General features: G+C 30.4%; 1 protein-coding gene across 1 annotated transcript; it reads left to right on the top strand.

Annotated features, from left to right (window-relative positions):
• Positions 1 to 447: 447 nt before the first annotated feature.
• LOC126894031 (uncharacterized) lies at positions 448 to 5,757 on the top strand. The gene is made up of 3 exons (XM_050664669.1): positions 448 to 3,691; positions 3,923 to 4,209; positions 4,324 to 5,757. Exons 1-3 carry the CDS (start codon positions 448 to 450, stop codon positions 5,755 to 5,757), a joined length of 4,965 nt encoding a protein of 1,654 aa, XP_050520626.1.
• Positions 5,758 to 14,534: the final 8,777 nt, after the last annotated feature.

The following is a 14,534-nucleotide window of genomic DNA, read 5'->3' as shown; positions in this document are numbered from 1 at the left end:
TTAATAAACATTCGTAATTATCAATTTATTTATTATACATATTGAACCAGACGCAACATTGGTCCATCGTGCCGCATTAATAAATTAATATATAATTTGATTTTGTAAGTTTGTCATCGCCGTGCTCGTCGTCGTACGTTTTTTAATTAAGTGCGTTAGTGTACCGTCTTAAGTGCGTTTCGTATTTTTTATTACTTTATTTATCGTATAGTTCGCCATTCGCAATTAGTTCGAGATTCGTAAATGAATAGACTCGCTAGTTCTATTTCTCATCTCGTTCTATTTTTGGTGATACGGTAAAAACGCCCATAACTCGAGTAACGTGTGTTATAATAGGAACATCATTGGTTTTATTCCAAACCCTATATAGTACACTCGGAATTTAATGCAATAGAGCGCTATTGTAATCGCGTAATACAATTGACTATCTGAATAGATATCAACGTTATGGCAGAGCAAGTCCAGTTAAGCATTCGTCGTGGTCAGTTCAAAGGCCAACTATCACGATTTGTATTATTTGTTGAGAGAAAGAGTGGAGAAGAAAATATTGACACCAGTCAAATCATACTACGACGAGATAAAATATTGGAGGTGTGGCAAGATTATGAATCGGTACAAGCAGAAATAGAAGAACTTACGGGAATTACGGAAGAAACGGAAAGGTATAGAGAGGAGATGGAGAATATTTATTTTGGAGTCTTAGCCGAATGCGATAAACTTATAAAGAAACTATGTTCATCTGATCATATCAGCATTAATGATAGTTCCGTTCAAAATATTCAATCTATTCCTACTAAACCCAATACTATAAATAGTCAATTCGGTTCTTCTATAATCAAATTACCACCAATCGATCTACCTAAATTTTCAGGAGATTATTCTGAGTGGCAATCGTATTATGATATGTTTTCCACAGCGATCAACGAGAATAACAATCTCAATAATATGCAAAGGTTTTTTTATTTACGATCTTCATTAAGCGGAGAAGCTGCTAAGGTAATACAGTGTTTACCTACCACTTCTGACAATTATACAATCGCCTGGCAAACTCTAAAAGAGCGTTATAGTAATACTAAGTTGTTAGTTCAAGTGCATACTAAGTCGCTTTTCGATTTAAGTCCAATATACCAAGAAAGTGCTGAAGAAACTCGACGTTTTCATGATACGTTAGTGGGTCATATTAAAGCTCTAGAGAATCTTGGTCAAATGCCCGACTTGTGGGGGTCACTAATTATACATTTAATTACATCTAAATTGGACGTACAAAGTTTGCGTAGCTGGGAAATCGAATCACCAAGGTCAGAGGTAGCAACATTAAAAAATATTATTGTGTTTTTAGAATCGCGTTTTAGAATGCTAGAAGCTATTGAATCGTCTAGCAAATTACAATCTAATAATAATATACGCAGCTTCAGCAAGAAAAATTTTATTCAAAAAAGAAGTGATCGTAAAATAAATGTATTGTTTACAAGTGGCGGTAGCGTTACTTGTTATTATTGTAAACAATCGCACACTATTTATCGTTGTCCGTCGTTTTTAAAACTTACGGTAAATGAACGTATCAATAAAATTAAGCAATTAAACCATTGTATTATTTGTTTAAGAGCACATGCAGATGAACAAATATGTAAGGCCCGTCGTTGCGCTAAATGTGGACGCGGTCATAATAGTTTATTGCACGTAAATTCGAAGACAGATAATGTGGGCAACTCAGATAACGTAGAAAGTATTATTGACAATAAAGTGCCAGATAATACAACGCTACAACAGCCGATATTAACAAACGCGCACACTTATCAAGGCAATTACAACAGTAGCCGCAGGTCAGTACTGCTAGCTACTGCCGTAGTACATGCGTATAATAATAAAAATGAACCGGTAGTGTGCCGAGTATTGCTAGACTCCGGCTCACAAAACAATTTTATCACCGAGTCAATGGCCCATTATTTGAAATTGAAAAGAAAAAATGTAGCGTATTCTGTTTTTGGAATAAACGAATCACCGAATAATGTTAAACACCAGGTATCAGCGATTATTAAATCTCGCGTGTCAGATTTTAAAACAAACTTGAATTTTTTAACACTTCCCAAGCTGACCAGTCTCTTACCACAATCGGGTATTGATGCGAGGGAGTTAAAAATACCGTCAGATATTATTTTGGCCGATCCGCTGTTCGGCACACCACAAAGAATAGATATGCTGATTGGAGCTGAAATTTTCTTTGACTTAATGTATTCCGATCAAATAAAGACGGTTGAAAATGGTCCCGTTATACAAAAGACTGAGTTCGGTTGGATCGTGTCCGGTCCTATCTCAGCAAGCTTCACTACATCTATGTTCGCAACTACTGTATTACCACACCAACAAGATGTAGTTGAAAATGATATAAACGCCCGAATTAATTTAGATGACCAGATAGCGAAATTTTGGCAATTAGAAGAGGTCAAAACTAAAAACGTTTTAAGTTTAGATGAAAAAGCGTGCCAGTTGCATTTTGAAAATAATACCAAACGGAATGAAAACGGACGATTTGTTGTATCATTGCCGTTCAAGGATCATTCCCTACTAGGTGAATCGTATCAAATAGCTTTAAAACGGTTTTTATCATTAGAACGGCGACTGCAGACTAATATTGAACTCAAAAATCTTTATTCTAAATTTATAAATGAATATCTAGAACTAAATCACACGGAAAGAGTTTTGAGAGACGAAAGTACTAAAAACACATATTATATACCGCATCATGCAATTTATAAAGAGAGTAGCCATACAACTAAACTACGAGTTGTATTTGACGCTTCTTGTAAAACCGACAACGGTGTAAGTCTTAATGACGTTTTATTTAAGGGTCCGTGTATACAAGAAGAACTCACCGAAATAATGATTAGATTTCGAACGCATAAATATGTTTTTTGTTCGGACATTGAAAAAATGTATAGGCAAATCTGGGTCTCTGAGAATCAAAGAGATTTCCAACGAATTTTATGGCGTGAAAATCCTGAACAACCTGTACAAGTATTTAGATTAAAAACAGTCACATACGGAGTTGTGACTTCCTCATACTTAGCAACCGGGTGTCTTAGAAAACTAGCCGAAGAAAAAGCTGATCATTATCCGGAAGCTTGTAGAGCGTTAAATGAAGATTTTTATATGGATGACCTCCTAAGTGGTTCAGATACTTTAGAAAAGGCGGTCAAGTTAAGAGATGATTTAATATCAATCATGGAGAGTGCTGGTTTCAAGTTGAGACAATGGTGTAGCAATGAACCACTATTGTTAAGAGAATTACCTTTATATTTAAGGAAAGTTGATGACGATGTAAAAAAGCCTAATAAAAATATTACTAAAATCCTTGGATTATATTGGAATCACGAGAACGATTGCTATCAATACAATATAAAACCAATAAAAGTATCTGGTCGATTTACAAAAAGATTAGTTCTATCCGAAATATCGTCGCTATTCGATCCACTTGGATTAATCGCTCCAGTAATAATTAGGTTTAAGATGATTATGCAACAGTTATGGTTGCAAAAAATAAACTGGGATGACGTTTTATCTATTCCATTACAACAAGATTGGTCAAAAATGCGTGTGGAACTGGAGCAAATTAATAATATTAAAATAAATCGTCTAGTTCTCGGCATCGAAAAAATTAAAAAACTAGAATTACACGCGTTCGCTGACGCAAGTATGCAAGCCTATGGTGCTTGTATATACACACGCGCTACAGACATTTATGGTAAAGTAGTAATAAATTTATTGTGTGCAAAATCAAGAGTCGCGCCATTAAAGGTAGTTTCGTTACCTCGGCTCGAACTGTTAGCTGCGCTTTTGGCCGCTCGCCTTATAATATGCACCTTATAATATAAATATGCACCAAAATTACAGTTACCTATAAATGAATATTTTTATTGGACAGATTCGACACTGGTATTAAATTGGTTATTATCTCCGTCGTCTCGTTGGAAAACTTTTGTGGGAAACAGAGTAAGTGAAATACAAGAGTTAACGTCTGTTTCACAATGGAGGCATGTTGCGTCCAGCGACAATCCAGCGGACATAGTGTCAAGAGGCTGTTTTCCATCACAAATGAAAGGTTTAGATTTATGGTGGAACGGACCTAGTTGGTTGAAAGGGGAACATACTCAATGGCCAAGTAACTTTCAAGAACTTACTTCTAAAAGTGAATATTTGTCTGAAGAAAAAGTAATTACTAATTTATTCTTAACAACGGAAAATAATTCTTTTAATCAAATTTTTAAATTATTTTCTTCATTAAGTAAACTTTTACGTGTTGTGGCTTATTGTCTTCGCGTGAAGTCTAATTTTTTATCGAGTGACACTAATATTTATGGTCCTGTTGAAGCTACAGAAATTGAAAATGCCCTTAAACGATTAGTGAAGGTAGCGCAACAAGAAGAATTTTTTACTGAGTTGTGTGACTTAAAAAACTCAAAATTAGTGTCCAGTAAAAGTAAACTTTTTCGTCTTAGACCATTTCTAGACGACGATGGTATAATCAGGGTAGGCGGTAGATTAAAACATGCCGTCTCACTATCATTTTTTCAAAAACATCCGATAGTGTTACCCGCTGATAGTGCTTTTACAAAATTATTATTTCTGGATGAACACGAAAAATCATTACACGCCGGTCCACAAGCGATGTTAGCTAATATACGTTTGAGATATTGGCCGATTAATGGACGTAATATAGCCAGAAATATATCTAGAAAATGTGTCAAATGTTTCAAATACAAACCGGTTGTATTTGAGCCCATCATGGGTGACTTACCTAAGGACCGAGTCGAACCAGCGCGAGCTTTTGTTAAATGTGGCGTAGATTTTGCTGGTCCAGTGTTTGTGCGGTCTAGTTTGCGAAGAAACGCGCCTAAGACTAAAGCGTATATCAGTATCTGGGTTTGTCTTGTCACAAAAGCTATTCATATAGAATTAGTAGGCGATTTGACAGCGGAGTCTTTCCTTAATGCGTTACGGAGATTCTGTGATAGACGTGGTTATTGTACGGACGTGTATTCAGATAACGGAAAAAACTTTATTGCGGTTAATCGACAACTTCGAGAAGTGCATGAACTTTTAGCTAAACCAGAAGTTAAAAATGAATTAAGTAATAAAGGAATTCAATGGCATTTTATTCCGGCCCGTAGTCCTCACTTTGGCGGATTGTGGGAGGCGTCTGTTAAATCTGTTAAGGCACATTTGCTCAAATCGATTGGTAATGCTCTGTTTAACTATGAAGAGTTATATACAATACTTGTTCGAGTAGAAGCCATATTAAATTCGCGACCGTTGACACCTTTATCCACGGATCCAAGTGACTTATCGGTTTTAACACCTGGTCATTTTTTGATAGGTGACTCGCTATCCGCTTTTCCTGAACGTGACGTAACGAATATTATGGAGAACAGACTAACTCGCTGGAGGCGTGTTGTTCAAATTACGCAAAAAATATGGATTAGATGGAAGAACGAGTATCTCAATCAGTTACAAGAGCGAAAAAAATGGTCACAATCAAATGGTCCTGGTTTGAAGAAAAACACTGTAGTTCTCATGCGTGATGAAAACTTGCCCCCTTTAAAATGGTCAATTGGAAGAATAATGGAAGTTCATAGTGGTTCTGATGGCGTCGTACGAGTGGCTACTATCCGTACAGCAACCGGTGTATATAAACGAGCTGTTCGTCAATTATGTCCATTACCTTTCGAGGGAAATTGTACAGCAAGTTCAAATAATTAAAAATGTTTAAAATGTATGTTTAGTAAATTATGTTAAAATGCTTATGATTTGAAAAAAAAAGATAATAATAATATCTAGTCTAAATATTGTGATATAAATTCTTGTTGTTTTTTATTTTTATGTATGTAATGTATTATATATTATTTGTATCTCTATTATAAAATATGTTCATTGTTAAAGTGTCCTGAAGCTAATGTTTGTTGCTAAATTTAGTTACCTTAATTTTTATTATTTATTTATATATTAATTTAATTATTTGTAATTTATTTAAAGCATGATATGTTAGTTCTAAGTTCTAATTATTTGTTATTTATCTGAGAATGTTTTACAGAATTATTGTTTATATTTTTGGCCATGAATGTGGGTCAATTGTTTGTCATAATCTTATTATTTATATGTACTTTATATTGATTCTATTGAAATGTGTTATTTCAAGGTAGGCGGTGTGTTCGCGCTCGTTATCACGCGATTAAGCGATACCAATAATAATGATGGTCGCCGACCAATATAAGACCAGTTATGCTCGATATACGTACGCGCGCGGACAAATCGCCAGCTTACAATAAAATATTTAATAAAAAGATACAGTCCACAATTAATAAACATTCGTAATTATCAATTTATTTATTATACATATTGAACCAGACGCAACAATATTTATTACTGACGAATGTTAACATTTTCAATATTAATAATGAACAAGCAACTACTTAGTGGTCAAATTAAAACATGAAATTATAACTGAATTCAATTTTATGACGAATACATAACAGAAATATACATTTTAATGTTTCCCACGACACACTGTGTGTTTGACCAACACGCGAAATTTATTTGTTGTACTTTTATTAATTGAATATTCAGTATTTTACTCGTATGATAAATGCTTAATCGACCGACATTTTGTGGTAAATTGTTAATCCGTGTAACCAATTGATAAGATAAGATTAAAAAATATTTGAAATAAAATCCATCTGGTTTGGTTCTAANATTATTTGAAATAATTATTGAAAATTCAATCCATCCGGTTTGGTTCTAAATGAATATGCATTAGATTTATTCAGCAGAATTGTACCTATACAAAAAAATGTCTAAATTATGTAATTTTAAACACAGTACAATGATAAAAAGTAAGTGAACTCCAAAAGAATGTGAAAATGAGGTTTTTTGAAAGTTGGAATATTCGATGACTAAAAATCTGCAACACATTGCAAACAGTTTCATTTATTTACAGTTTTGCTCAACTAATTTTAATAAAAATAAAAAACAACTATCGATTTAAAAATAATTAACTTCTAAGAAAGGGCTTGTTTTTCTTAATGACGCCAGTTCAATAAACTATGTTAGAGGATCGACGCCGATTTAATTTTACAATTTGGTAATTATAAGTTAACGTTATTCTTAAAACTTAAGCTCCATTTATATTATCCCCTTCATTTATAAGATCCATTATTTAGAAAAAGTATTGGTTTTAATTAAGTTTTAAAATAAAACATCGACAAGTAATTAATTGTTTTAATTATTTTTGAACCAGATAGTCACTGAGATGAGTAAGAGAATAACATTAATAAACTTAATAGTTAAGCTCAAATACCGACTGTTTTTAATATAAAAGTAATTGTAGTAATCAAAAAACGAGCACGGCAAAGTTTTAGTTCTTACACACCTAACAATTGAATAAAGTAAAAATGTTTCCTATCATATATAAAAAAACACGTAAGTATTAACAATTAAATCGTGTTAACCGTGTACGTTACAACATTTAGATTTGATAAACTAATCAATATAAAAATGAATTTTGTTCAATTGCTTGAAAGTGAAAGGACTGCGTATTAATTACGGTTTTTTCTATTAGAACTTAATGGATGACAAAACACCAACTACGAGTTTAAGAATTTATTACGTGATGTTTTTTTATACCAGATGGTTATTATTAACGATCATTCATCCGCCTTGATCCGTCCTATTGCTAATAGGGCACTGACTAAAAAAAATTACATTTATTTAACTAAATGAATATTTCGTAATCTGTGTGCTTAAACTACCGGAATGTTTTTAGTGATTCTGATTGTTTAAGAAGAAGTTGCAGGCGCATCAAAACGCTTATTGCTTTGTAATTATATACAGTAAAGTACAAGTTGCATAACATATTTAGCCGGACCTTCACACAAGTAATCACGTATTTTTTGATGCAAAATGTCAAATGGTTATACATCTCTCATAAGGGTCAATAGGTTAGACTTTGATGAATACTAAATGTGAAAAATGCGTAAAACGTAAGAGGTTCGATTTGTCATAAACAAAGTAATACCCGGTACTCGGTATATTGTAATGATTTTCTTGATGACCAGTATAATGTTAGGTTATAGTTAACAACTTCACTACCGCGCTAGTGATGATATTGCAAAAAATTATACTATGTTTGTATTAACATAGTTTATTAGATACAAAAACACAGTAGCTATACGGAACTACACGGAGATTTTCGGTTTGTATGAACGTGACGTTTGTTTGGGTTGCAATAAGTAAAACGACTCGTACCACATACTCTGTAAATATTTTGAACGCGTCATTTATAAATTGTACTATCTTTATAGCAGACCATTATTATTACATATATTGTGGTCCTATTCTTGTTCTCGTGTTCAATATTCCATACACAGTAGACCACATACACCTTAAGGTAAAACAAACTTCGCAAAGATTTGTACGCGTGGCAAAATTCTACTTACTTGGATGCACTTATCGACTCGGATTGCTTTCTTGAGTTTTATTCGTCAAAACCGCTTATAAGCAGCAGAGAGAGAGCGGAGAACATTGAATTTTAGTTATTGTAATGGCATCCGAAATTAGAAACCATATATTACTTTTTTTTATAGGGGTTATATTGAGTTAAAGAGGTTTTTGAACGACCTACGTTAATAATAGTTTCGTGATCAGTGGTAGTAAAAAAATGTCAAAGAAAAACGCACAGACATAAACTATAAAAGTAAACAGGTAACATTAACTAAGAACAAAATTACTGCGTTTAGTGAGAAAGCCTGGGGCTAGTAACGTCCACCGATTGGTTTCAAATTAAATTACTACTGTTGCCGATGAACCTTGGGATTAGCTCTGTATCTTACTCCTCGGCCAAATGAAACCCCGAGGAGAAAAGCGAAACGATTTTCTCTTGTGTACATGTAATTTTAACTAAATTGTACTTTTAAGTTTCTATATTATTTTAGTAATTCTACAAGAAAACTAAATACGAAACTGTTACACCAAAGTTATTTGGTTGGAAAATATTTTCTTAAAATATGTGGCCTTAAATATGCAAGTTATTTACTTACCAACTACGCGTGATTATTTATCAAAATTAAACAATACTAACAAATATTAACCAACTATTAACATCAACCCTATTACTATTATATTATAAAAAAATAAAATTACATTAAAAAGTCAATCAAATAGCGTCGGCCAAATTTTATACTAGAATGGTACTTGCTAAAATTATTTAATTTGTATCTTGGAAAAATTACCTTGGAAACGTCTCTACAGCTTTTTCTATTTATTCAAGTACGTTTTTTTCATTTTTCGAAAATATCCTGAAACATAAAAATAAAATTGTATCATCAAATTGATCATTCATACACAATAAAACTGAATTAACTTTTCGGACTGGTAATATCTCTATAGACTAAGCTTTTATAAAGCTAGTTTGTTTGGCTCAAATTAAGATTACTCCCTTGAAAACTGTTTACTTTGGTGCTCCTAGTTGTCTTTCATAAAAAAAAAGAAAGACTAAATTCCTATATGAAAAGCAAGATTTTAATTAAAGAGAAAACCACTATCTGTTTCCGAGGGAAAATGATTTAAGAGTAAAGTAAAAGCAAAGAAAAATGCTTATTTTAAAATTCTTTATCATAGCCAAGGTATTCTTGCGTATTTATAGTGAAGGTCTTTATGAAAATATATTAAATACCTTTAAAAAAATATAAAATAAACGAGGAAAAAATATTGTCACACTACAAGTTTCTTTTTTTTTTTTTTGGTTATAATTAAACTCCAAGGTGAAAATTAAAAATAAATACATTTGCTTCGACGTCTCTAATACAATATAATGAAATAGTCATTTGTTTCTGCAAAGTTTTTATACATTAATAAGAGGATTGAAAGACTTTTATTTTTAATAAACCGTAAATATGGCATAATTTAGACTAAACACACAAGGGACTGTTGAGTGGACATAATCAACAATTGTTTTAACGTATTATTTTATTATAAATACAAATTCTATTTCATAATTTTAATTCTAATTTGGTTTTATCGTGTTTGGACGTTCGATCCAGTAAGGAAACAATATACTGAAAACTTTAAACTCATTAAAGCTGAAGTAAAATGACCGTCATTAATGAAAATTAGATTCAAGTTATTTTAAAACAATAGTTTGGACTATTCAGAAAGTTTAGATGGTTTAATTGTGTGCGATACCCTCAATGAACTGAAATTGCAATTAGAAAATTCGTAATGAAATAATAATTACAATACTCTGTAAGTCTTATTCTGTGGGAAGGTTTTTGTTTGAAGATAAATCAGTTCTCTCAGCACAATTAATTATAACAACAAAATTTCGTCATTTCATGACTGGTAACTTAATATTACATAATATTCGCATAATACAACTTGATCATAAAATTAGCAACATCAATGTGACACAATTATTTTTTATAATTATCTAGTCCAATTTTTTATAAAGCACACTTGATCAATTTTTATTAGACCAAATAATAACTTATTAGTAACATCATATAAGATTAATATGAGGTAAGAAAATACTCTTAGGATTAAAATTTCAACCAAATACTTACTTATTAACTATAATATATTTTCATGTACATTTATAAGAAATAAATAAAATCTTCATAATTCCAAAATTTGTGTCCGTACGTGTTAGGCGTTTTGGAAATTAAAGATGATAAAAATCTATATCAATTTTCCCCCAAAGTATTCATTCTGTGTTACGCCGACTTACTGAAAATTTATACTTAAACAATGGTTTTCTCTTTCTAGTTTTGTACAATTCAATTAAAAAACAATTTCAATGGATATAGTTCATCGCGAATGAATGTAGAAAAGGTGCAAATTTGCAACAGACATTACTAGCTGTTTGCGTTTTATACTTTACATTGGTTGCGATTGAATCTGCATACGTATCACGTGCACGCTTGTAATATAAGTTAAGGTACAAAATTCTTGCATGAAAAGATCCTTCTAGAATATACACATACATATCCTTCAGGAATTCTTCACTTCAAATAAATAACAAACCTTTCGAAACGTTAAACCTAACATAAAGCAATTTTTCTTTCGCCTTACCCCCAAAAACCAAAAAATGTACAACCGGCCAAATGTAACACATATGCTGAGAAAAAAATGAGAATTTCTTCACGTGATTTCCAAGTAGCACGTGTGTACTCCATTCAACTACTATTTGTAATGCCATTCACTGAAACCAAAGGTTTCCTAATGTGGTTTTTCTTTTAGTACCTACCCTAATTCCACTTAATTTCCACTGTATCAAACAGCTAGCCGACTTTTTCTTTATGTGATCATTGACTTTATAAAACTAATATTGATAATGAAACTTTAATGCATCAATATTCTTCTTATTAAATCAGTAAGAATTATGACAATAAGTAAATAGAATAACGGGTTTTCCAACGATTACTTTTCATCCAATGAAAAACATTAATCGTGGTTTCTCTCATTAATATTTTTAATTAACTTTACTGGCGATACTTCCAACGTATTGCAATACAGAATTTCTTTATTCACGATAAAAACATTTATTAACGTTGACATTTATTTATCTTCAAGACAGCAAAATAAAACTACCAAGTCGTTAAAATACTATTCTAAATTTTATATTGGAAAGCCTAATTACAGCTAATAATTTCGTTAGACAATAGTCTATAAAGACGGTTCATGAAAACAGTTCACGTTTTTTTACAACACGATGTCGCTTAACATTTAAACAAAATAAAAACATTTTTTGTTTTGTATTTTATTAGCGGACTATAATTTGTAATAATGAACCTCTAGCTAATAGCAAAGCCGAGAAAAATAATTATCAACAAATGTTATTACAGTTAAAAAATAAAAGTGTTAATATTAACAAACAAACGCAATAAAGAACATGGGGTTTAAATTTAATTATGTTACAATAAAAAAAAAACGTGCTAGAACTTATCTGAAATATTTTCCAATGTAAACTTCAATTGCTTGATTAAAATTTTTTAATTGATTGAGTCTCAAGTTTTTTTCACGCGTTATTAATATTATTAGTCACGTATTTAAACTCTAATTTAAATACTGTAAAACTAAAAATATAATACTCACTAGATACACTGGAAACATAGAAATTAATCATAATTCTCGGATTTATGTTTTTTAGGTACTTGGCGAACCACTTTTCCTCCATAAAATTATATTNTAGGTACTTGGCGAAAAGCTTTTACTCCATAAAATTATATTCCTTAGTGACGGACCAATTCGTCAACATGTTTGGATGTCAATCTGACAGTTTTAAAGAACGTTCGATGTACTATAATGTAGCCATCTTTATCCATTGTTATTTAATGTTTTTATATTTTTAACTACTTTTGTTCTACTATTTCTCCCTGTTGACTCCTTTTTTTTTCTAATGACGCAAAAATTTTTCTAGAATCTCAAAACTTTGAAAATTGCTGCTTTCTTTAAGATATTATTGATAAATTTACCAACGGGTGTAATATTTTTGAACTGTCTAGAATAGAGTTGTATGGTGAGTTATGTTGGTTAAACTGTAAATATTTCACATACTTCTCGTATTCATGAATCTATTAATCATATTCTAAGTACGAGTTCATTAAAAGTAAGACGGGAATTTTTTTTCTAAAAAAAAATAAGTTTTCGCGTACCTAGTAACACCAAATTACGAGATTTTTATCCAAAATTTAAATTAGATATTAAAGAATACTTTTTCGGAGCTTACGGCTAAGTTTTGCAGACTTAACTTAATAATAAAGAGTAATAAGTATTTCGAATCACATAAAAGTCCTAAATTACAGAAAATATTTATTTTTTGTGCTTTCATTTCTCATAATTAAAAATTCTACAAAAAAAAAGAAGGTATAAATAGAATATTATATCAGGCTGATGTAAATTAATCATTTCAACATTTAACTTTAAATAAAATTGCAGAAGAATAGCATAGTAATAGTCTAATGCAGTACATTACAGTTATGACGTCATAATTATGTAAAATATAACATTGAGGTAATCATTTCGTGAAATATTATTCTTAATCAATCGTTTCTGAAAATGTGACCTTGTTGAGTGATGACTCAAAATTTAACAATTTTATGTTTAGTTTTCCGTATATTTTATTTATTGTACATTCTATAAAAGTAACTTATTAAGTATTACAATTTGAATATTTGACAAACGGATAACTCGTACTGGTGTATATTACTAATGTATACTCAATCCGCACTTCATACTCGGTCTATGTACAAAAATTCTTATAATTCAATAATTACTTATAATTATTCTTATAATACAATAATTACCATTAGATATTGTCGTAAAAAAGTTCTAAAAATGGATATTTTCAATTTTTTAAAAGATAAAAAATGTTATTTTTATAAATGTTATTATTAGAAATAAATAATAAATAATATAGTTTTAAAGTAGTCTAAAAATATAAAATTATTTAAAAAAAAATTACATCAAAGTGATGATTGTGTCAAAAGTTATAAAAGTCCGTTAGATTTGTTTCACACGGTAAATAATTATAAGTATATCTTATATATAGCATAAATATTTTAAAAATTCGAAGAAATGATTATACCTTTCAGTTGTAGATTAATTTGCATTAATTATTACACTCAGAGTATGTTAATATACTTGATTAATATAATTAAAGATGAAAAATAATTATCTATTTATAATATACACGTATCATCTAAAGTCAAAATTTTAAATAATATTAATATTTGGCATTTTTCATATTCTTATTTAAATCTATTTTAAGTGTAGACTAAATGATCTAAAAATCTAAACCAAAAAATAAGTTAATATTAATTTTTATTTTGTATTATTAAAAAATGTAAATATAATAAGCTCTGGAATAACATAACTACTTGCCCTTGATATAATTTAATGGGATTTGTAATAAACCAAAAAGAAAAAGAATAAAAAAAAGAAAAATTGGTTTGAATGGTTGGAATGTAAAATAATAAAATATAATAAATGGTAGGTATAATAAAATATTATAAGATGATAGGTAGGTTTATAGGGATTAATAATGGAGGATAAGAAAAAAATGGTGGTGATATGGATTTTACTATTGAATGTATAAATGCTTATATTGTACCAAAAGAAAATTTAAGGGTTGGTTCTTAGTCAGACTAAAGATATAATATAGCGTATGTATGGCCGAATAATAATAAAAATTATTAAATAAGAAGGTAAATGGCGGAGTAACACATGTTTAAATGTGGCAAGATATGTAAGGGTGCAAAGAATATAATAATATGAATAAAAAAAAAGAATTCAGAGGGGTGAATAAACGGAGTTTAAATACATGAGGGTAATGATCAAATAAATAAAAATGCACAAAAACGTTGTGACAAAAATAATGAACTGATCTCGGGGTTGAACAATATTGAATAAATGAAGTCAATTATCCTACCAAACTTTATTACCTATCTTAATGGTTTATTACGCAATATAGTATTTATAATTTGAAA

Source organism: Daktulosphaira vitifoliae, unplaced genomic scaffold (genome assembly GCF_025091365.1).
Source record: "Daktulosphaira vitifoliae isolate Bord-2020 unplaced genomic scaffold, ASM2509136v1 Scaffold_1, whole genome shotgun sequence".
NCBI classification, from domain to species: Eukaryota; Metazoa; Arthropoda; class Insecta; order Hemiptera; family Phylloxeridae; genus Daktulosphaira; species Daktulosphaira vitifoliae.
Note: the sequence above shows the minus strand (reverse complement) of the source record. Positions and strands in the feature narration are given on the sequence as shown.